This window comes from Chironomus tepperi, unplaced genomic scaffold (assembly GCF_022539635.2).
Source record: "Chironomus tepperi strain 1889 unplaced genomic scaffold, CSIRO-AGI_Ctep_v1 contig_137, whole genome shotgun sequence".
NCBI lineage: Eukaryota > Metazoa > Arthropoda > Insecta > Diptera > Chironomidae > Chironomus > Chironomus tepperi.
Window position 1 is genome coordinate 2,193,845 of NW_027226259.1, and position 24,204 is coordinate 2,218,048.

General features: G+C 28.2%; 4 protein-coding genes across 7 annotated transcripts; all 4 read right to left on the minus strand.

Moving 5' to 3' along the window:
- Positions 1-7,043: 7,043 nt before the first annotated feature.
- On the minus strand, positions 7,044-17,780 carry Bx (LIM domain-containing protein Beadex). Of its 3 annotated transcripts, XM_070636726.1 has the most exons (5): positions 15,791-16,409; positions 15,026-15,376; positions 9,512-9,787; positions 9,109-9,319; positions 7,045-8,128 (listed from the first exon to the last, which is right to left on the minus strand). In XM_070636726.1, exons 3-5 carry the CDS (start codon positions 9,771-9,773, stop codon positions 7,789-7,791), a joined length of 813 nt encoding a protein of 270 aa, XP_070492827.1. In that variant the 5' UTR covers positions 9,774-9,787; positions 15,026-15,376; positions 15,791-16,409; the 3' UTR covers positions 7,045-7,788. The 3 variants fall into 3 exon arrangements, with proteins under 3 accessions (XP_070492828.1, XP_070492827.1, XP_070492826.1); XM_070636727.1 differs by lacking the exons at positions 15,026-15,376; positions 15,791-16,409 and adding an exon at positions 17,685-17,780 and having other exon boundaries at positions 7,044-8,128; XM_070636725.1 differs by having other exon boundaries at positions 15,026-16,409.
- LOC139087804 (leucine-rich repeat-containing protein 70-like) lies at positions 16,808-17,957 on the minus strand. Its single transcript, XM_070636719.1, has 2 exons — positions 17,892-17,957; positions 16,808-17,808 (listed from the first exon to the last, which is right to left on the minus strand). Exons 1-2 carry the CDS (start codon positions 17,903-17,905, stop codon positions 16,878-16,880), a joined length of 945 nt encoding a protein of 314 aa, XP_070492820.1. The 5' UTR covers positions 17,906-17,957; the 3' UTR covers positions 16,808-16,877.
- A 1,702-nt stretch (positions 17,958-19,659) lies between these two features.
- On the minus strand, positions 19,660-21,368 carry LOC139087801 (uncharacterized). The gene is made up of 3 exons (XM_070636715.1): positions 20,436-21,368; positions 20,212-20,366; positions 19,660-20,149 (listed from the first exon to the last, which is right to left on the minus strand). Exons 1-3 carry the CDS (start codon positions 21,028-21,030, stop codon positions 19,910-19,912), a joined length of 990 nt encoding a protein of 329 aa, XP_070492816.1. The 5' UTR covers positions 21,031-21,368; the 3' UTR covers positions 19,660-19,909.
- A 519-nt stretch (positions 21,369-21,887) lies between these two features.
- Positions 21,888-24,092, minus strand: HisRS (histidine--tRNA ligase). Of its 2 annotated transcripts, XM_070636699.1 has the most exons (3): positions 23,906-24,046; positions 23,453-23,604; positions 21,888-23,386 (listed from the first exon to the last, which is right to left on the minus strand). In XM_070636699.1, exons 2-3 carry the CDS (start codon positions 23,573-23,575, stop codon positions 21,947-21,949), a joined length of 1,563 nt encoding a protein of 520 aa, XP_070492800.1. In that variant the 5' UTR covers positions 23,576-23,604; positions 23,906-24,046; the 3' UTR covers positions 21,888-21,946. The 2 variants fall into 2 exon arrangements, with proteins under 2 accessions (XP_070492800.1, XP_070492801.1); XM_070636700.1 differs by lacking the exon at positions 23,453-23,604 and having other exon boundaries at positions 23,906-24,092.
- Positions 24,093-24,204: the final 112 nt, after the last annotated feature.

The following is a 24,204-nucleotide window of genomic DNA, read 5'->3' on the forward strand; positions in this document are numbered from 1 at the left end:
GCTTCGCTGCACGTTCACTCACCTGTACGTATAGTGTGTATTATGTTTCAATTATTGATGATGATTTACAAGTGTTTGTATGCTTATTTTGACGTTACTACAAATGCTTACAATTGTTTATGGCAACTGCTGTTAATGATGCTCTAAATATCAAAAGTTCTATGAAATCGTAATCAATTAGAAATTTCAATTCAATTATTTTTGTGATGCAAAAGTTAAAAGTTGCATATTTTAAATTAGTCTAAAAACCTCAACTTATCCTGAGTTCTTTAAATATCAAAACCAAAATATTCGAAGCATGCTTAAATTTTATAATGGTCAAGCAGCATATGGTGAAACAGGATCGTTGTCATCATCACAATTTAATTAAAATGTTATCATCGTTAACATCATTTTCTGGATTGGAGTGAGTAGGTATTATACTGTATACACAATAAATCATAAATGCTAAAAATAATGTTTTAAATGCAACATAAAACCAATTTGCAGCATATTTTGCAAACGACATTTTGTGGGTTTCTCTTTCTTGTTGGTGTTTTGATGTCATTTCATGAACTTTGAGGATGAAAATGAAATTTTTCCATCTAGTACATTTAATTATAGATGCAGTAATCTCTTTTCCAATTGTTTTAGACAAATTTTTAGCATATAATATTTAACAAACCAATCTTAAACAATAGATTCTGTCATCAAATTTCCTCAACAATTAAAAACATAAATAAAACTCAATTTTCACGAGAATATAACAAAGGAAATGGGAAGAGAAAATCACTTGAAATGAAAAATTTACCAGCATTAATCAAAAAAGGAAACAAACAATTGTTATCAGAAATCGTGATTCGTAAAGTTAAATAGAAAGAATAAAGGAAGAGAAATAACAAAAGAAGGAAAATTGATTTGAGTCACTTGATTGATGACTTATGTTTAACGCACAATTGCCTCGAAACCCACGAAGCGAAAATAATGATTTTATTGTGTTTACAGAAAAGTTGAACTTCCACTCTTTCTCTTGGTAATAAGACTTTTTCTTTACCCAATCTCGTTTCCTCCACATTCAATATAATGAGAAACATTTTTCCATGATAATAATAATTTTTAATGAAATCTAGGCGCCAAAATTTTGTCTTACAACCCCTTATTTATCATATTGACATTCTTTTTCTCCTCTTATTTTGTAATAACATCAGAATTATTATTTTTCAAATAACAGCAATAACATCGAAAAGAGCATGGGATCGAGTTTTCATAAGACTTCATTATCATCATCATCGTTTTGACGCGTACGTAAGGATGACATTTAAAAGCGACGTAATTTAATGTAAAAACATTTAAAAGAATAACAAACATTTTCCTCGTCTCTTCTTTTTTTGAGATTCTTTAAGTCTTCATAAAATTGATATTTATATTCTCACCGTTTTCACTTGTGCTTTTGCCTACTCACTGGATCGCCATATGGATCAAAACCATTTTGCTGGGAATTTTATATGGGGCAAAACCGTTTTGATGAGAATAATTTCAAAGCGGAGATTGGTCTACCAGCGAAACTTTTTATGGTACGGTGTGAATATATCTGCATTGGGTTTCTACTCGATACACTAGTTTTACTTCATTTCTATTTTTACTATCTTTAACAGTATTATTCTGAAGTAAAAAAGTTGTTAAATATTTATGAGCTGTTTGGGTTTTTCACTATTTCGATATCTCTTCCTTAAGTGGAAAAGTAGTTTAGGTTTTTAATATTTAAATTCAATTGAGAAGCGAAACTTCTTTCTCGCAATCATAGTATAAAACCTTTAATTTCCATTTAGATAGATTCTAATATCTAATTGAGACTTCAAAGTTTCTCTCAATTTTTAATCAGCGAACTTCTCACCTACCATTTATCATTTAAACTTTTATTACATTTCTCATCGTGAAATTAGCTTCTTTCTATTTAATGTCGATACTTTTGAGAAATAAGGTTGATAATGCTGCTTAAAATTCTTTAAATGTTTAAAACATAAACCTTCACTTAATACGCTATTTCTGTCAGAAATTATTCTGCCGTAAAGTTACTTTACTCTTCTACACAATGATCCGACGAGTGATACTTACCCTCATGTATATTTAATTTTGCGATTGTACGACACAGAAAAACGGAATCTCTTTTTATCTACCACTGTAGAAATGTAAAAAGTAAGGGAATATATACCGCGAACATTTACAGACTTACAACAACGAAAATGCAGATTTTCTTTCGTAATATTTTCCGTGCCATGAATTCTATACTTCATACAGGAATGGAGCAGTAATAAAAATTTCATATGATATTTCCATCAGATGGTTTTTATGCTCAAGATTCTTGTATGTTTATAAAGTTAAGAGAAATATCAGAGGATTAAAGTGAGAAGATAAATTTGCCGTGTGTACGTTTGAGGAAATTTTTATCACCTTTTATGTAATGCAATCAAATCACTGTTATATTAAGTGGCAATTTATGAAAACGAAAAAAGATTCATCCTGGATATTTTTTTTTTAAATTGTGATTTAAAGTCAGTAAGTAGGAAGTTACTTTTATTTTATACTGCACAGTAACATGTGTTAGCCAATTTTCCGAAAATTAGCCTCCCGCATGAATATAATACAGACAATGAATGAGAAAACATCTTCATCATAAATCATTTCAAAGTTTCTTTTTACTTTCTTTTCATATAATTTAATATTCAGATCAAATAAATGCCATTCATCTATTTTTTGTTTTTGATAAAAGAGCCAGTTTGAGAAATTCTCTCACACCACTGACTTCATCTTTAGTAACCAATTTTATTCGTTCATAAGAGATTTCGAATTTTCTGTGGTTTTAATAAAATTTTCAAAATGTTTACACAAGAAAACTAATGCAGTATGTATAAGGGTGAGATAAGACAATGAAAATTTAAGTTGAGTTTTCCTGAAAAAGCAATCGATTTGTGGTTGAACGAAAAGTTGAAGGAGAAAAAACCACAACAGAAATTTCAGAGCAAAACATCAATTTCGGGAGATAAGATGAAAAGGCAATTGAATGGGAAATGAAAATGTAAAACATAAGTGAAAATGTGTGGAAATGTAAAGAATCAGAAAATCTCGATTTCACTTCATATTTATTGTAGATGTGTGTGGTAACATATTGTGTGCAAATATTTAAAATCGTGATGTGAATTTTCAATGTTTTAAATTCAAATATTATTAACTTTTACAATTGTGATTCCATTTCTCCACTCAATTGAATCGACGAAGTTTCAATTAATATTGATTAATGATTCGGACTCTATATATTTTTGACAACTTAATAGAATAAAAAATAACTTGAGGTCGAAGGATCAAAAGAATACAAAATAAAAAAGTCAAACAATAAAAAATTTTGAATGTAGAAAATGTTCATGGAAAAGACCATACCATCCCTCAATTTATCACTGTATCATTGAAGGGATGAAAATGAAGAAGAAAAAAAGTGACAACAAAAGAACAATTTATGACTTTTTTCCCATAACGACTTTTCATCTCGCTTATCAGTGTTTACGAAGTGTTCGAGGCGACAAAAATGACTTTTTATTCAATTCAAAAAATGCCACCAGCTTTATGTTTTTGTGATTTCTATCTATTCGTTTTTATTTAAAGGAAAACCGCAACAAAAACAAACTGCGAACCTTTTTCTAGCCATTATGCTCTTATCAGTGCTGCTTTAAAATGGGTACAAACTGTTTACACTTTAAATTTCAATGCGGCTCACCACAGAAAATGATGATGGAAAATGACAAGAAGATCCTGTAAAGTCCTTAATATAAATAAATTGTCTGTGTTGGCAACATTAAAGGGTTACGAAGAAAGTTTTATGGAAGTAAGGGTATTTTGCAAGATGTTATCACGTCATTTTTCAATGTGAAAATTCTTTTGAAATCTAAACAATACGATGATGATTCAAAATTTATTGGCGGTTCCAAAAATATTTTCCTCTTAAAAAATAAAATTTGGCTATTTTACAAATCGGAATAAACAGAAGTTTCATTAATTAGAGACATAAAATCACGTCACTTTAATTTCTCTATTTGAGGCAATAAATAACCCAATTTTAATTTAAAATGAATTTATGGCACTACTGCCTTTTGTCACAACCCTTTCATTCTCAATTTTAAACTCATTTAAATGCTACAAATGTATCAAGCATAAAGCTTTCCTTCTAAATGGCTTTTTTTTTATTCTTTCTCTTTCAGATTTTACTTGATTTACATTTTCTACAACGATGATGTTGTTGTTGATGATGATGGTATTTTTTGTTGCACGATACACAGAGAATGCATGAATATAAAACAAGTGGAAATATAAATGGCATTGAATTTATGCTTGTTTAAAGTTATCCAGAATACATTTGCTCTTACTAACTTGTTGTTATTTTTACTTCTTTGTTTATACGAACAACGCTAAAACTTTGAATAGCGCAATCATCCTAATAGCTTCAAACATTAGAGAGATGAATAAATTTTTTATGTAATTTGAAAAGGCTAAATTGTGTGTGATTTTTACAGTATCAAATGATATTCATGAAATTCTACTTTAGCTTCTTATAAAGTCAGGGTAATATGAATCACAAAGTTTTTCTACCTTACATACTTTCGATGTAATTTAAAGTATTATGCAAAAGTATTTCACTTATACTAAAAATTTTGTTTGATGTTCTCTTTCATTTCGAGATGAAAATTCCTCTTATAATTTCTTACTTCTTATATTATCTTCTCGTTTTTAAATGATTTTTCTAAATCCGTCAGAATTTTTCAACCCTTTATCCTCACACTCTACAAATTATAGAAGATAAATGAAGAATTTCAAACAAAAATAGTTACAAGAGTTGGGGAATTGTTTCAAAACATTACACAAATTTCACATTTATGCAAATAATTGTGCCACGGAGAGAAAGAAAACAAAGAAATGGAATGAAAAGTGGAAAGGGAGAGAATGTGAATATAACAAAAGGCTGAAAAATTTAAAACCCCAACATTTATTAATGCAAATTAAAACATCTCATGACGATTAAAATTATCACACAGAAAATATTCGTATTTTCATTTTGCAATTAAATGTGATGATTATTTTTTAGGTGAGTGGTAATAAAAATAATAATAACGCACATAACACCCCCAAATGAAAGAAATTTTGAAAAATTTTGGAAGGAGATGTTTGACTGTTTGGCATTTTGAGAGTATCTTTTCCACTTGAAATCCTTCGTATTCACATTGAAAAAGGAACAAAAGAAGGGGAGGAAAAGAGTTGAATAAAAAAGTAATTCTAGTAATAAAAATCTCTGGAAATTGTCATTATTCAGTGAATGTTCAGAGAAAGAATTGAGGGAAGAACAGATTAAACAAGACAATTAAACTCTCCTGATTAAATTTTGAATCGAAATAGATGCTCGTTAAACCTTACTTTGGCCATGGTTCATTTAAAATTGTGTCAAACATTTTTTAATTCTTTATAAGGAACTAATTAGGTAAGGTTTATTTTTTGATGAATACAAATTTTCAACCACTTTAAAAAAAAAAAGCGCTGCTTTGTCATACCTACTCAGTATAATTTTATCTTCCTTTAACTTAATTAGATTGATTAAAACACACAATGATGGAAATAAAATAAAATAAGATTAAAAAGAGAAAAAAGAAATACTTTTCATCCACTTTTGAAAGAGATGTGGCACCTGATTGAGACGTGTGATGCTTAACGAAGGATGGAAAACTTTTTTTTATTCTCTTCTGTTAACAGAAAACAGAAAAAATACTTAAAAAATAAGACTCAAAATTTCTAACCCTTTCCAATTGTTTCATTTTATGTACTCTCTCCCTTTCTACTTGTAATTTCAAGCAAAAAAATCGTGCAAACGAAAAAATTGTTGTGGGGGAAATTTAGAAGTTTTTTTATCTGATTAGCTCGCTGGAGAAAAAATTTGTATTTTTATTTATATAATTGTCGTGTATTTTTGAGGAAGTTTAACAGCATGACACATTTTATTGTGTCACAGAAAGTAACTACGTTGCTAATTAGATTGAGGTTAGAGTTAATGAAGGTTTTCTTAGTACAATTAGTTTTCTGAAAAGAGATTTATTTAAATAAATATTTTGACGAAATTGATTTTATAAATCACAAACATTAATAATTTCATAAACATGAAATTTAGCTATCAATCCAGTTGACTATAAAATTAAGTCAGATTCTCAGATTGTTGGACCTTCAATGCACTGCGAGTAAAATTTAATGCAATGTTTTTAAAAGATTTTGACAAAGCATAGCCAGAAACAGTTTCTTTATCTGATAAGACAAGCATTCCTTTCTGCGCATCCCCCCAAAAAAGCTTTCAAGTAAACATTGAGAAAGTTAAACCCGCCTCTTCGATGAGTGAACATAAAAAATTTCTCTCCCCAAAACATATAGCATAGAGCAGAGAAGAGAAAAAAGTATACATTCAGAGGGTGGAGCTTTAACATAATGAATGATAAAACTGAATGTATAATTGCCAACTTTTTATAACTTTTATGAGTTCCTTTAAATATTCATAAAAAAGTGTAAGCTACTTGCAGAAATAATTGAACAAAATATTCAAGTGTCTCGACCGTCTCTCAATTATTGCTTCACACCTCGATGGTAATTTTATGCAAATTTAATTGGTAAATTTACAGTACTAAAAGAGAGATAATTTTACATTTTCCCTCTTTGAAGATGAAAAATTCCCTCACCTTTACCGACATTGAATCTCTTTCTGTGGTTTTCCTTTTTAAAATCCACTTAAGGCATTCATAAACATCATGTAAAAGATCAGAGAAACATTAATACTTCATAAGAGATTTTTGTGGCATACTTTAATGGTCATTTTGTGTATATAAAGTTGATATTTTATTTTATATGATTATGCAGACTTTATTTTTTCATTTTAATTATCTTTTATTTTTAATTTCATTTTTTTTTGTCTAGTAATAATCTTTGGTAGATTTGAAATTTTAATTAATTTAATTTAATACACTGATAACAATTTTTCTTCTTATGATTTACATACATTCTACAGAATTTTATATCACCCTTAATCTAATTAAAAATTTTTGTTGTATTTTTTTATATATTTAATTTTAACCCATTACTTTATGATTTAATTTTTTTCAGTTTATTTAGGTAGGTATTTTTAATTTTCATTGTATGTGAATGTGATTATGAATTTAATGCAATTTAGAAAATTTAAATATTATTCTGAATAGCGATTATGACACTCATTTAAATTACACATTCAATAACTTTTATTCAATAAATGAATAATACTTAAATTTTCTAAACGTCATTACAAATTTAAAATAATTTCCCCATTGTATAAAAACGCGGAATTTGATTTTTATATTTACCCTACGATTGCAAGGAGTGTTCCATTTAATATTTTGGCTTATATAATAAAATATTTTATTTTGAGCTTATTCTTTCATTAACTATAGAAAGTTCCTTCATAATACAGAGAATTTTTGATGAATCTTTGTTGAGTATTTTATTTGGCACAGTTACTGTTTAAGGAGATATTTTAAAGGTATTAAAAAAGTCTTGTACTATTTAAGGAAATTATTAATGGAATTTGTCTTAAAAAATGAAAAATACAACTTGAAAATTCATATTCAAATACTATAGAAGGTATTCACATAACGATTCATTCGAAAAAGGAAATAATATTTAACAACCAACTAAATTCTGGAATTTAAATTTAAGTAAGAATCTAATTTAGCCATTCCATTTGTGCCAACGTGCCTGATTTCAGTTAGTAGTAATAACCTGTTTCATATGACCTGGAGTTCCAAACGGAGACGATACACCATTTAATCCATTTTGATTATTATTTAAATCATTGTTTTGAGATCGTGGTGATGATGATAAGTTTGATAAAAGACCATGATGATGACCATTCTGTTGAATTGGTGATGGCACTGAAGTTGGAATGCTTGGAAGTGTTGGGGGTGTGCCTGGAAGATTCACAGTTGCATTTCTTTTTAAAATTGGATGATTTGCCATTGATGCAAACACAAGACGCTCCTCATAATCATATTCACAAAGAATTTTATTATCACACAAATAAAACTTGTCACCAACGCAAAATCTGTTAAAAATATTTAAAAAATCTAAATTTAGTATTAAGAATATTCATGTTTTAAAATAATAATTTTAATATTTTAATTAACTTAAGCAAAAAATTTCTATAATTTGAAAAAATGCTTATCAAAAACTAAAAGTCATATTTAATTCCACAAGTGTGATGAATCACATATCTAAAATTAAAATTAAATACAGCACGGGAGGTATAACCAGAAATTTGTATATTCTATTTCATAAAGCTCAGCATAATTGGTGTGATTTAATGAAAATTATCATTTCAAAATGTGTTGAGAATAAATTTGGGGATTAAAATTATGTGAAATGATACATGAAAACTGAAAAGAGTGGAACGAGCATGTTATTCACGTAAATCGTATGCAAATAAGTAAGTTTTGTATTTTCATCTATCTATCTGTACAGAACATGTGAATGTATGATGATAATATTCCCATATCATATGCAGAGTATACAGCTACTCAGGAATGGGATGCAAAAAATTCATGTTGTGAGAAAGAGTTTTGTGTATTCAAACATATAAGTTGAACTAAAACATTTTGCAAATGTGAATTTATGTGAATGTACGATTATGGTGGGAATGTGACTACAAACAACTTGAAAATTGGACAAATGACACCCAAATGTGCTGTTAGAAATTTATTTCAACTTTTCTTGTTTGTTGTTTTACGATTTTTTCTTTTTCATTTTTTGTCTGAAACCAATTTATGCTCTATATTGGATGCTAAAATTACTGAAAGAAATCGCATTTTATTGGGGAACAGAGAATGTTTTATGCATGAAGATTCACACTTATTCAAGAGTCGTAAATATCTTAAAGGATGGATATTTTGAATTTTTATCTCAATGAAAATTGGTTGTAAGTGGTCGTATGGGAAATCACAAAGTCATAAAAGAATGTAGACCGAGAAAATCGAAACTGATTCTTTGTCTACTAAATTATTAAATGCATTTTAAATATATCCTTACCTATGGTTACACTGTTGACATGCAAAACACTCTAAATGATACACGTTACTTCTTGCTCGCATAACCATCTCGAATGCTGGAATGACTTTATTGCATGCCGCACAAAAGCCTGTATTGCCAAACAGCCTCAAATAATCTCTTTTACAAAGCATTAAATTTCCTTTCTGAAATAATGTACTTCCTACTTCACCTAACCGACAATCACAGCAACCTTCAAAATGAAAAATTTAAAAGAAAAATCAAATTATTTTCCTTGTTCTGATAAATTAGTATGATTTAAAAAAATATCGGAATCGACAGTCAAGTTTGGTCTTTGATAACGGTAAAGTACTCATATTATTGGATTGAATTAGTATTTACCATGACTGAAAATCCTATTTAACTACAAAAATATTTTACAAACCGCATTTTAAACAGTCTTCATGCCATAACAAGTCTAATGCTCGAAGCAAAAATCTATCCATTATATGTTTGCCACAGCCAGCACATAGTTGACTAGAGTTATTTTGTTGTTGATTATTGTGTGTTGATTGTTGTTGTTGTTGTTGTTGCTGCTGCTGCTGCTGAGTTTGCTGAGATGTGCCATTCACTGTTGTACCTGAAAGTGATGTTGCTGAAGGATGATGATTTTGAATGTCCGGTTTTGTCTCCATTGTTGAATGCATTTTAATATTTCAATCTTAAAAGAAAAAGTTAAAAATAGAAATAAATTTTGTGCTTTTTGGTCTATCTTTTCATATTTTTATAAATTTGCAAGTGTTAGGATAAAGAAGATTGTTAATTAATGCCAATTCAATGATATTTATCATGTTCATTTACTAATTGTATAATTGTTAAATTTAGCTTAAAACTAGTGATTATTTAACAGTTAAGAAGCAGCCTTATTAGCCTATAATTTATAGTCGTTAGACAATGTTACAACATTAAGAAATTAATTCAACTTCAATTCTACAATGCCTCGTTAACAAATAATTGCTTCAATATGTCTCGTCATTGATTATTGAAGCACATTTGAGAATAGCTGTAAACTTTTAAGTAATTATTTAAGGCAATTGATCATCTTATGAGAATGTTATTAAGTTATTAAATTTAAAAACTAATGAGCATCACCAAAATTTTACGATACTTAATTTTAATGCTTTCTAATATTATAGCAACTATAATTTTATAAAATAAGAAAAAAAGCTTGCAATATCTTGAGAAATTATATCAAAAAATTTGCATCTTAATTAAAACACGCATCAGAAATTAATGACTCATTGTTAATTAAATTTTTTCATCATAATTATAGCAAAAAAAAAGAATGTTTGTTGTAGAGAATAATTAGAAAGAAATGGAGAGTTAATGACAAAGTCAATTAATGCATCAATGATTCATTTAATGACTAAGTTTTCATGTGTATGTAATAACAGTTTCACAATCAGAATGGAAACGCATTTTCTATTTTTTATCGAAGACTAATCTTTCAAAGTAAACTGAAACAACTTCAGTCAGGCAGACTAAAAGTAGACTTTAAGTCTCTTTCGTTTTTAAGGAAATGCAAAGTAAATATCAAAACTTAATTAAAGTGATTTAAATTAATCCGACGATGTATAATTGCGCAAAAAACGCTCCGAGTTTGCACTAATTAAATGCATCAAAATTATAATTATGAGCACTATACACATATTTGTGTGAATATATGTATGTAAGTAAGAAACATGTTTCGAATATTTTAACATGAAACAAGCATAATTAATTTACATGCACTTTTTGAGAAAAAAAAATTATATAAAAATTGCACTGTTAATGCACTCATAGTAAGCTGTTTATTCTCGCATAAAATCAAATTATTCTCATTCTTTTGTTTCGCTTCTTATTCATTAATTCCGTTTTTGCCAGAATAAATGTCTAGCGAGGAGAATAGGAATTCCTTTAAAAGATCATTTTTGCTTTTATCCATTAATGTTGACATTCATTAACAGCATCTGTTGACCATAAGCGACAATTTTTTTGTTTCGAGTCACATGGGATCACATGTTGTCGTTGTTCACTTAAAGCAATGGATAATGTGAAGAAAAATTCTTCGTGTTGTTTGCTTTCTCATTTTAATTCTATATGCCCACCAGCATGTATACAAAATTGTTGTTGGTATTGCTACTTGAGCATTCAATGAATTAAAATGAATTAATTAAACGACAATTCTTGTATACTTTAACTTTATATAACATCATTCCTACCCACCAACTGAGATTTTTTTAAAGATTGTTCTTTATCAGTTTCTCGTATTTCATTTAATGTTTTAAATGGTTGTTTACATAAAAGCATATTTCTTAGATTATTTTGTCTCATCTTCTCGCTTCAAAAAAATGCAGTTTCAAATTACAAATGTCGCACTTTGATAAAAGTAAACTGGAAGCATGTGTGCGGTTTTTTAATGTTCAAAAAACAATTATTTTTAATAATTAAATTACTTTCTTGATTCTTTTCATTACTTTGTACATACTTTGATGTTTTTTTTTCGTTTCCACCTTCCTCCCCTTCGTTTCGAAAAAATGTTACTTCTACTCTCATTACTGTTTTGTTGACTTATAGGAAGCACATATAAAATCATTTTTAATTACATTTCTTAATTATGGTCTGGAAACAATTTTGAATGCTCATTACTTAATGCTTTTCTATTTAAACGCTGCTTGCATTTATTTACTTTCTTGCATGGAAAGTTAAAATTAACGCCGAATTTTGAATGCATCATGTTCAAATATTAATATTTCTAAATTTTTCGGAATTTATAGGTACTTTAATAAGTTGCGGATTTCTATTTATGAATAAAATGTGAAAGCATTATTTCTATAGAAAATCATAAACTAAATTACCATTAGACGTAATGAGATACTGGACTGAAATTATAATTTTTCAAGTTCTCCATCAAATGACAGTTGTTTTTAACTGTCGGATTAACTTCGTTTAGAATCAAATATAAAATTATTTATAAATGTTAATAAGAAGAATAATTTCACGATTTTTAGCATTAAAACTTGTTTGTGAATTAATTTATTTACTTAATTGTTTAATTTATTTGTTTCTAGTTAAAAACTACATCCAATTACTGTTTCAACAATATAAGTTATCAAAAACAATTCAAAAGGCTTCTTCATCAACGCATTATTATTTGTTTGCAGATTAATAAATCAATTAAGACGCATTCCCGACTTTTTTGGTGTTCATAAAGTGTTGCATGTAGATGATTTCAGAAAAACTTGGACTTTTAGACATAAAACGTTTTACATGAATAAATATAAGTGTAAATAAATACATTGTCAGGTTTGAATTTTTGAGCACATCGACTGACCAGATGAAACATAAATTGTGTATTTGTGCGACAATGATAATGTCATGAATATTTTATTAATTAAAAATTAAATACGCATAATGATGAAGTCCTACACGTGCAATGTTGCATAGCAGGTGTCAAATAATTATGAAAATCATTTCGACACATTAATTAATTTAATGAAGCGCAATGAAATTAAATTTTATTTTTCCACTTTTGCAGCTATATAGACATTAAACATGAGAACGAAAAGTAAATTAATTGAAACCAATGCAATATAATATGAGCTTTTTTTAAAGGCAATTTACAGAAATGTCGCAATTTTTAATGCATCTTAAGATTGAAGTAAATTGCAGTTGTCTTTATTGATGCAAATTGTCTGCTTCCGTAAGAATATAAGAGACATTATATATCAAGTTTTATTTCAGACACGAATGAGGAGAGTAAAAGGGCAAGGAACAATAAATTGTGAACTTTAAGTCTTCATTTCAATTAAGATATTAGCATGGCTATTCATATGCGAGAAAAAGGAAAATAAATGCAATAAATTGAAGATTTATATGCATCTTATAACGAACAGCGAAATTAATTTCATACTTAATGACTTATTGTGTCTTATATGAATGCACAGTGTGATATATCAATCCTTCATGTGTCATTTAAAAAGGTTTAAAGTCAATCAAATTAGAGATTTTTTCTTGATTCAATTTAGTTTCAATTTAAAATGTAAAGGATAACCACAAAATTATCTACCGGTTGTTTGATATGCTCAAATTTATTTATGTCATCTGTACAAGCTGTACATTTTTTCTGTTTATTATTAAAATACAGGAATAAATTTTTCTTCTTTTAACTGAACTCTTCATGATTACCGCAAAAGCAAAATATGACCCATATTTTTTTGAAGACCATGATGTTAATCCTATTTATTCTTTTATTATAAATTTAAAATTAATTTTACACATTTTAAATAAAAGTAATTTCAACCCTTCATCTCCTATACAAAGAGCATAGATGAAAAATAAAATTTCACGGTAGATATTATAAATAAGAAAAAAATGAGAAGAATTTTATTAAAATACAAAAAATAACTGAATGCACTGATAAAGCTATTGCCTTTTACCATATATTTACAGTAATTACATGTGTGTAAAACAAGTTTTAAGAGTGAATGAATAATTTTTCTTTCCTTTTCAACTCTTTTCTTTTCCCAATAAACAATGTTGCAATTTTTAAAATATAAAATTTAACACGCTTTACGACATTAAAACATGTAGCTAGTTCTCGCATGAAATCCTTTCTTCGATTAAATTATTTTTTTACCGTTCACATATGAAATTAAAGTCATGTAACATAACAAAAGAGGAAGAAATATTTTCTGGTTCATTCACAGAAAAGAATGAACAAGAATTCCATTTTTTTGGGATTTAATTAAAAATTCTTTCATCTATTTCTTTTGAAATTTAAGGCAATGGTAAGAATGAAAGGGGAATTTAAGTAATCATCAACTTAGCTGTTATATCTATTCGCGGTAATTTATCAACAAGTATGCATTGATTCGAGAATAATAAAATATTCTCCGTATGTGTATATTAATGTAGCCGAAGTGCTCATTATTAATAATGTTCACTAAGGTGAAAAATTCACATGCGAAAGGGTTGTTGCTGTTTTATTATCCAAAACCCCTTTTGTCGAGTATGTGAAAAAAGGTATAGAATTAAAAAGATTTACTCAAGAATCCAATTAAGAAATTTTTTAACGCACAAGAACAACAATAGACATTGGAAGCAGTAATATTGCATTTTGGAATTTTTTAGGAAATAGAAATACATTGAATGACTTCATAATGAGATTTTTCTACCTTTTGTTATCCACAAAAAAAAAATGAAAATCTCATTAAGCTTCTTCTTAGCACTCGTTTTTTTTTTCTTATTCAATAAAAATGCAAGCGTGAGGTATTTTTCATCGGAAAATTTAATTTAATTCCATTTAATTATTTTCAATTCAGCTTCTTGGAATTTTAAATCGACACATTGGAAATAGACAGACACTCTTAATTAGTTCACTTCACTTGCTAACTCATTAATTCAATTTGCAATAATTGAAAAGGTATGTAAGATGCAGTTCGCAATTAATTGCATCAAAACTCGTCACAAGACTCATTGAAATAATTTTGCTATATACATTTATTTCAATTTACAGATTCATAGTGGCGATGATGACAAATAAGGCGAATGCATCTACATATAAATATATGTATTTAGATTCAGAAATTAGCATATTAATGATTTTTTACATTTCCATGTGCATTTATTGCATACAGGAGCAATAATATCAAGTAATCATTAAAGAAACAATTTAATGACATTACGGTAAAATTTCTCGAAGTTATTCTTATATTTTTTATTCACATTTCACGCGATCTTAATTTCATTTTGATCGTGTAAAATTGTAATCAACGATTTCGCAAAACTAACAATTTCCCTTCTCTATTTATGCACAGACTCAGATACTGCATTAAATTCAACACAGCTTAATTATATTATAAAGAAAGAGAGACACATAAATATGGCATTAATTAAATTTACTAACACTATTACTCACTTGAATTCCACCGGATCTGAAGGTATGAATTATCCACAGAACAATTTAATTAAGCAGCTATGAGACTTAATTACACACAAGCTCACTCTCTTTCCTATTTCACTTCTTCTTCTTCTTCTTTCTACAGCTTATTTCTTTTCTATCTTATTGCGTACGGCGAATTAAATTTCATTCATTTAATCATTTAATTATAAACATTTAATGATTTCTCACAAAGCCGCGAATCGTTTCTTTTCTTCCTCTCTAATACTGTGAGATCGTTACATACAACACAATTCCTTTTTAATTAACAATTTTTGTTGTTTTTTTGATTTTATAATTCACTGCAAATGAACGAATGTCGGTGTAGAGCTAAATATTTTTTAGTTCGTTTGGAAATGAATTAAGTAATTTTAATTAGACATTATTTATCAATTCACAGAGAAAAAAATTATTATTAAATTATTTTTTGTGTTGTTGATTTTTATTGTTATTGTTATATCAAGCCCACATCAAATTTAATTCAGTGATTTTTTTATTCACACACTATAAAGAATTAATTTTAGTATTCCCCCTCCTGTGCCTTTTCTTTCTTTATTATAAATTTATTTCTCCGTTTGATTAAATTAACTTAATTTCTTCAAAAGAATTTTTTCTCGTCCATGTGAGAGATTGGGGCAAACAAAGTCGTTATCAAGAGTTACGTCAAGAAAAGTGATTGTTATGTTTATAATTCACTCTTTCAAAATTAACATTTAGCTCTCTGTCGATTATAAAGAAACTCACATTAATTATACATTTGTAGTTTAATTAACAATTTAATGAATTGCTGATAGGCAGCAAGTCGAGGTCGATTCGTCTCTTCTTTTTCAAATACGCTGCAGATTAGAGAGACTTGAAAATGTCAGTTCTTTTTTATATCATTTCTTATTACTGAGAGACTTGTTCCACTTGAAGATATTAAATGTTCTTCCTTTTAATTATTTCTTTTTATTTTATATTCCAACTTGCACTTCAGTATAAAATTTAATATTTCTCTTTTCCTCCTTTACTTCATTAACTCTACTCTTGAAATATCTTTACTTTTTTTTTCTTTTATTTACACTTAAAACAGCACATGGAAATATGCGCACAAGCGAAACAAACTTACGTCTTGAGTCGACAAAATTTGACGAGATAATAAAGAGAGAGTGTAAACGAATCACAAGCATCTACGATAATGTTGAATGCTAATCGTCGAAAAACATTCAAAAGCATTCAACATTGAGTCGAAGCGACGATTTTTTTTCTTCTCTTTTGAAAATGTGCAGCAACACATGATTTTAGTGGGTAGGTTGAGCAATTTATTATTATATGAATTGAGTTGTTGTTTTTTTTCTTAATTTTTGTTGTTTTTTCTCCTCTCCTTATATCTATATAAATTCTTTTTGCTGCTTATTTATTTATTCAACTTATTTATGCACAAATATTTGCATTCTATTATGAATAAAAATATTTTATGCATGCAGATATAGTTTTTCATTTTATTAAATTTTCAATTTGCTATTATTTTTTTTATTAAAATAAATTGCATTATTTTTAATTTACTAATTAATCATTACTAATCAAGATTAATTAGACTTTTGAGATTTTATTTAAAAGATTCATTTACATGCACGAAAAACTTTTGAATCGACAAACAAAACTAGTTTTGATCCATTTATATTAATGTAAAATCATTTATTTATATTTATATCAATATTTTAAAGAGCTAAAATTTTCATAACTTTTAAACGATAAAGCGATATTTTGCATTCCATTATATTAAGTTAATTAATTGTTACAAGGCACTTAATTAAAAAAAAAATCATAAGAATTAACACATTTATTAATTTTAAACGCGATAATCAACAAAATTATCATAACACAATTGAAATTTCATTAATTCATTATTTATAATTATTTTGCTGCTAACAGTAAAGTCTTGATTTGTACATGAATTCATTCTCAGTAATATTAAATCAAGACTAGGTTTGTTATTAAGAAAAAATTCTCTCTCAATTGCTTTGATTTTATTATTACACAAGAGAATTTTTTTCATATTAACATTATACTTGAGAAATCGCTTATAAATTATAGGAATTGGAGATTTATTGAAGCATAGATTAAGATACTCTAAACTAACTAGTGGATCAAATGCTTTTGAATTTAGAAATTTCAAATTATTTTTTGCTAAACTTAATGCATAAAGATTTGATAAATTAATAAAGGTTTCATCATTTAAATGTTCTATATGATTTGACGATAAGTCAAGATCAATTAAGCTATAGAGATTTTTGAAAATTTTTCCAATATGCTTCAGTCGATTTGATGATAAATCCAATTTAAACAAATTTTCTAAACTATTAAATGCATTTTCGTGTATGAATGAAATTTTATTAAATTTCAATGATATCATCTCCAAATTGATGCATCCATTAAATGCATTATCATCAACACTTTCGATTTCATTATGAGACCCCCAAAACACTATCATTTCATTTAGACTCCCAAGAATGTTACCATCAATGTGTTCAAGACCAACATCATTAATATTCAAAAATTGAATCCTCTCCAGCTGCTCGACGAACTCATCCGTGAAAAATTCAATTTTTGAATTTTGAAAGAAAACATATTTAAGAGATTTATCCTGAATGTTCACCTTCGTCTGTAGATTTACATTTTCCAACAGGCAAACTTTTCCAAATTCTTCATTTATGGAAACTTTACAGCTGACTTCTTTCTTATAAGCCTTTGCTAGTGCCGATAAGAAGATTATGTGAAGACTTTGAACATGAAATGGAAATTTTTTGAATATTTAATTACTTGAAATGTAATTAATTAATTATTAAAATTTATATCTGAGTACATTGTATTCCACATGCTGAAAACTCGCAATCTACAAATTTACTGTTTATGTCTTGTTTGAGCGATTGAAGTGAACTAAACTTATAAATTTTTTGGTTCAAAATTGACATATAATCTAATCTACATGAAATTCATTGATAAGATACGTCAAATACGTTTTTTTAATTCTTAATATGTGTATTATTAGGTACTATTGAGTATGTATACAATTCTTTAAATATTCGTAGTAATTAATTTTTGTTCAATGTGCATGACACATTTAAAATCTTTTCACGTACATGAAGTAAGTGATTTCGTGAGTTTTTCTCATAGTAAAATTGCAAGCTTAAATTTCTTTAACTCACGTATATGGCATGCATTTAATATTTAATATGAGGTAAAGTAGAAAAATTTACTCAAACTCTTGATTATCGATCTGGTTACTTTGCATATTAAATGATTTAATATCATTATAGAGTTTATTTTCAAGAAGTATCATATAACATCATGTTCAACACTAGTCTCGACACATTTTCAAGAGGATTTTCTCGATACTGTATACCTATGTATATCTATAAGAAAATAAAGATATATCATGTGAGATTCATTGTGTAAACAAAGTTTTCCTTCCTTCTATCTACAATACAATGTCCACATGAGAAGGGTTATTTGCCCGGAACAAGAAATACATAGATACATAGATAGTATAAAAAATGTTCGGGATAATAAATTTTACAAAATAAACAGAATGAGCAGTAAAAAATGTTGTTCCGGCTAGAATAAAAAAGGAAGGGAAATGCAACAATATCTATTTATATGTGATATTAAGGCAAAGGATTTTCGTGCGAAAGATTTGTTGACCATTACAAAAGAGCCATTAATAACCCCAAATTGTATCGCATATACAATCACATCCATAATTGCTAACAAAAAGCAATTAATATCATGAAATGAGAATGTACATGAGAAGCTACTGTAAAAAGGCTGTAAATTATAACAGCAAATTTATGTCAAACACCTAATGTGCCACGACAGTTGAATATTTATATATAGTAAAGATTCATAATGAATTTTTTTATGACTATTGGCATTTTCACTAACTGGTAAGTAATAATTCGCATCATGCAAGGCAATAATTCAAGTTTTATTATCACACATGTTGTGTCTCTTCGTGATGTTTGTAGTAATGGATCGAAAAATTCTCATACGACAGCAAACGAATGAATATTTTATTACTATCATATCATAATTGCCAAGAATTTATTTTTATAGTCCACTCACAGTAGAGGTGTTAAGTGAAGTTTTTATGTCACTTTTGTGTGACTAATATAACATTAGATTTTTAATTGCTAATTACTAAAACACTGACAAATGTAATATATTTAATAAAAATTCACGAGGATAATTACTTCCTATAAGGCAGAATATTAGAATAAGAAATACACATTTTAAATACTTATCATAAAACAAGCTGAAAGAGGATGTATATAAATTTCTTAATCAAATATTGTAAAATTTAAAACAATTCATTAAATCCCTCTTTACAAACATTTAGTGCATCTTGCAATTTATATTTTGATTTGATTACGTTTATTTTGAAGGGTTTTTACTATTAGGAAATTAAAGCAGAAGAGCTGATTGCTACGGGCTAGGAAATCACATAAAGAGCATTTTTTGTTTACTCATTCATGATTAGTTTTTATTGGACAACCCTCTTCAAAATCTTTTTTCTTCATTGAATGCTTGATGTTTTAGTCTAAATTAAATGAATGTTTCATTGATGTTTTCGTATAAAAAATTAAAAACATTTTATTTGTGCTTTTTTTTATGTTAAATAAATAAATTATTATAAAATATTTTGATATTCTAGAAATTCGTTAATGTTTTAAATAATGTACTTAGGGTTTCATTTTTATTAAAAATTGAAATATTGTAAGGGTTTGATATTTTGTTATAGGTAGGTAGTTAAAGTTCCTAAATCTAAAAATAAGAATGCAAATCGTCAAAATAAAATCTAAAAGTTTCTCTTACTACCTCTACTCATAAACCACGATAACGTGATCTAAACGGAGTTCTTTCAGCTGGTCCGTAGTCAAATCTTCTAGTGATCTCACTTCTTGTCATGTAATTGCCATTATCACGAAAACGATCAACTTTTGGGTCAACAAATTCATCACGTGGATCTTCATAAATTGTTATTTTACGTCTCGTAAAAGCATCTCTCGATGGAGATGGATCAGAATGTAAATTTGGAGCTATTGGTAATCTACTGTTGAAGCCCTATTTAAGATGTAAAAAATTAATGAGTGACTATAATCTTCTTGATACAATTGATAATTTACCCAATGATTGGATGGATTGTATCGATCATAATCATCCAAATCTCTCAACCTTGAAGGTGTAGAATGTCGATAATGATCTGAATAAGGTCTTCTAACAATTTCAAATTGATTATCTATTCCACTCTTGTAATTATCAACATAATCATTTTGTTTTCCTTCAAAAATAAGTTAGTTAAGTAGTTCAAATATTTAAGTTGTAACATTTGCATCTCAATTCAGCTTACCGTTTTCTTCATGGAGGTATCGATGTTGATCTTGCAAATCTCTGTTATCAAATCCTATTTTTCTGTTATCATAACGATCTCTTGTAACTCCATTGCGAAGCCCCTCATTAAATTGAGTCTCTTGATTGTCTCCACGTTGACCATGTCGTTTGTCATATATAACTTTTCCTCCTGTATCATCAGAATCTTCATAATATGAAACCCTTGATCCGTTTTCATCTTTGTGGTACGAGTTTTGGAAGCCTGATTTTATATGCTTTCTTTTGTGACTTTTATCAGTTTCGAAATCTTCTCCTTGTACATGGGTCAAATTATCAGTTGACCCTCCTCTTTTAAGTTGATTCAAATCATGCTCATTTTTATCAGCATCTAAATTGAAGCTAGAGCCAATATCTGCATTCGCTTTTAGTCGACCATCCCGATCTCTTAGATTATTTTTAAAATATCGGGATCCGTCGGAACCAGCTGCAGATCCTTCAATCTGATAGCCATACTTTTTGTAAGGATAATCATTTGCGTATGGCTGCGAAACTGAGAACTTAATGTTCAAAAAAATCACAAAAATCAATATCGAAAAAAACTTTACACCACTCATTGTAATATCTTCAAACCCGTCACCATCAAAGTACTAAATCTTACTAACTGAAAATTCATTAATGTTCTTGGATTTTTATACTTCCTTTAACTTGACATTTATTCTTGGTGGGTGTTTTACGAATTGAATTCACGCTTTAACATAACAATCAAAAAAAAAATTTTTTTTTGAATCTTGCTGTTTCCTCTTTATATTGATGTATTCGTCATCGTGGGTATTTGCAAAAGTTTTTCCTCAGATTTAAAGAATCGATGAATTTCTTTGTCTTTAGTAATTATTTGCCTAGTCACTCTTCGAGACATTTGATGCTTTGTGCGTTTCAGACTACCTCTAAACTGGAACTAAATTGATTGAATTGTTTAAAAATGCTTCATTACGTTTCAAATGAGTTCAGAATTTATTGTATTAATACTCCTGACTTGCAAATTTAATTGATTTCCAGATTGTTCTTTTTTATTAGTTAGAAATTTCCAATCACAAAAAATAACCATTTTTTCGAATAATGTATTACTGTAAATATAGTCCAAAGAAACACCAAGACATCATTTTAATAATTTGTTCAGGCCATCTTCTTGGAAAATTAAAAGTTGTCAACATTCAAATAAAATTGTTAATTGAAAAACTATTCGATGAATTAAGTGACAATTGTTAATTGTTTAATTTCCAGCCTTGAGATCGACACATTTCAAATTGCATGTAAATGTCCGCGTGTTTTTTGGACAAGTTCAATGGGCTTGCTGAAAACTCACTGATGCATAAATTATTATTAAATTAGTTTTCATCTTATTTTAACCGTTATAGAACTTAAGAAGTTAAACTGAAAATTTTTAAAATATAAAAAATAAAGAGACAAGAGATTTGCTGTAATTGCTTTATTTTAGTATCAAGAGAATAGATGTGGATGTGATATTATAAATTAGTAACCTTTATTACTTAAGTGCCATTTAATGGCCTCTAACAAATTGTTGATTGGAAGTTCTTCTTCTTTTCTTGTCAAAACATCTCGGAATTTTACAACGCCTCGTTCAAGTTCGCTATCTCCAAGAACCAAAGCAAACGGAATTTGTTGTTCTTCGCAATATTGGAGTTGTGCAAGTAACTTGGGATTTGATTTATAAGAATGTTCGGCTTTAATTCCCCCATCCCATAATTTTGAGAGAAGCTCAAGTCGCTTCTCTTGCAAACCTTTATGAGCCGAAGCAACAAAAACTTGAATCTCACTTGTGCGTAATTTAGTCTTACTAGCAGCATTTTTAGATTCCAAAATAGCAAAAACTCTTTCAACACCAATCGAAACTCCAACACAAGGAACTTGTTTACCTTTTGCATCAAACATGCCGACAAGATTATCATATCTTCCGCCACCTGCAACAGATCCAATAGTTTCCTCTCCTTTCTTCCTATCTTTTTCATCACCTAATAAAACGGCTTCATAAATCACTCCCGTATAATAATCCAGTCCTCTAGCTAAACTCAAATCAAATCTAACTTGGTTCTTGATTCCGAAAATGCTGCAATATTTTAAAAGCAATTTCATTTCTTCAAGACCTTGAACAGCTGATTTAACTTTTTTGAGCTTTTCATCCTTTAACAATTTTTCAACCAAATCTTCTCCACCACTTAAACGAACATACTCTCCAATTTTATTTGCAGACGTTTCGTCAAGGCCTTTATCAACAATCATTTCTTTTTTTACATCCTCCCAAGACATTTTATCTAATTTATCAACGGCAGAACAGATTGTTCTAAATTTATCTTGAGGAACATCACATGCTTCAAACATACCATCAAGTAATTTACGATGATTTAATTTAATAGCAAATTCACCGATATTTAATGAAGATAAAATTTCTGATACTACTTTGACACATTCAGCATCGGGTATCATAGGATCGTAAGATCCAGCAATATCAAAATCGCATTGATAGAATTCACGATATCTTCCTTTTGTCATTGCAGGATTATCACGTCTATAAACCTTTGCAATATGATATCGTTTAATGCTGGAGACTTTATTCATAGCGATATAACGAGCGAGTGGGACTGTCAAGTCATAACGCATTGAAAGAATTTCACCGCCTTGATCTTTAAGATCATAAATTAATTTAGAATCTTCACCATATTTTCCAGTCAAGACTTCTTTTAATTCAAAAACTGGAGTATCAATGGTATCGGCACCATGCTTCTTGAAAACCTCAATTATCTTATTAAGAACTGACAAACGTAGTGACATTTGATCAGGATTATAATCTCTAGTACCTTTTGGTGTTTTGAGAGTGAATTTCTGTGGTGCTGCCGGTTCATTTTCATTTAATTTAGCTTTAAGCTTTAACAACTTTGCTACTTCTTCATCGATCTGTAAATAATAAAAGAAAGTAGATTAAAACATTAAATCTATTTCATAATCATACTAGTATCTGACCTGCAAAATATTTTTTCTAATATCACTATTTTGTTCCTGGAGAATCCCATATGAACATTGTCGACAAACGAGAAGAGTTTGACGTCTACTTCTTAATACTAAAGGATACAACTGTTTCAACATCCTTATTTCAATTATTATGCTTTCTGGATCTAATTAATCATTGTGAGGTAATTTTGAAAGAAAAAATAAATTGCTACATAAATCAGATACAATTATACAAGCTATTTTGTAGAGCACTTTCGAATTTCTATGCTTTCACATACATTCTCAGCTTTAAAATATCAGCCACGTCGATAGTGTTTTATATGATTTTTTTCAGCTAATAACTCAAACAATTTATATTTTAGGCTATATGGAACTGTTAGATGCTCTAAAATGCTCTATAAAATTTTAATTGATTCTTTATTTTCACGTTTTTTTAAATCTTTAAATGTGGATTTTGACTCATACCTTTTCCTTTGATTCTTTGTTGGTTTTTAGTTTTCGGACTAAATCTCCTTGGACTTTAATCTGTTCCTGGATTTGTTCACGACTCTCACTCATAATATTTCAGTGAATTTTCTTTAACTTTCCTTAATTTTCTTTTAAGAAATCAAAAATAACGTGAGTGATGTCACAAAAGGGGCAAACTACTTAATCAAAACAATGCAATGTGAAGGCGTCTTTAATGAATTTAAAAAGTATTTTTATTAGAGAAGAAAATATTTTTGTTGTCTGTCTGACTGTCCTCTGTCTGTTTTTTGTACGTA

Coding starts and splice junctions, on each gene's coding strand:
- Bx (XM_070636727.1), bottom strand. CDS start 9,773: ATGCATTCAACAATGGAGACAAAACCGGACATTCAAAATCATCATCCT. Junction 9,320..9,511: donor TGAAGACTGTTTAAAATGCG/GTTTGTAAAATA, acceptor TTCATTTTGAAG/GTTGCTGTGATTGTCGGTTA. Junction 8,129..9,108: donor TGTCAACAGTGTAACCATAG/GTAAGGATATAT, acceptor TATTTTTAACAG/ATTTTGCGTTGGTGACAAGT.
- LOC139087801 (XM_070636715.1), bottom strand. CDS start 21,030: ATGAGTGGTGTAAAGTTTTTTTCGATATTGATTTTTGTGATTTTTTTG. Junction 20,367..20,435: donor ATACCTCCATGAAGAAAACG/GTAAGCTGAATT, acceptor TTATTTTTGAAG/GAAAACAAAATGATTATGTT. Junction 20,150..20,211: donor ACAATCCATCCAATCATTGG/GTAAATTATCAA, acceptor CATCTTAAATAG/GGCTTCAACAGTAGATTACC.
- HisRS (XM_070636699.1), bottom strand. CDS start 23,575: ATGTTGAAACAGTTGTATCCTTTAGTATTAAGAAGTAGACGTCAAACT. Junction 23,387..23,452: donor TTAGAAAAAATATTTTGCAG/GTCAGATACTAG, acceptor TATTATTTACAG/ATCGATGAAGAAGTAGCAAA.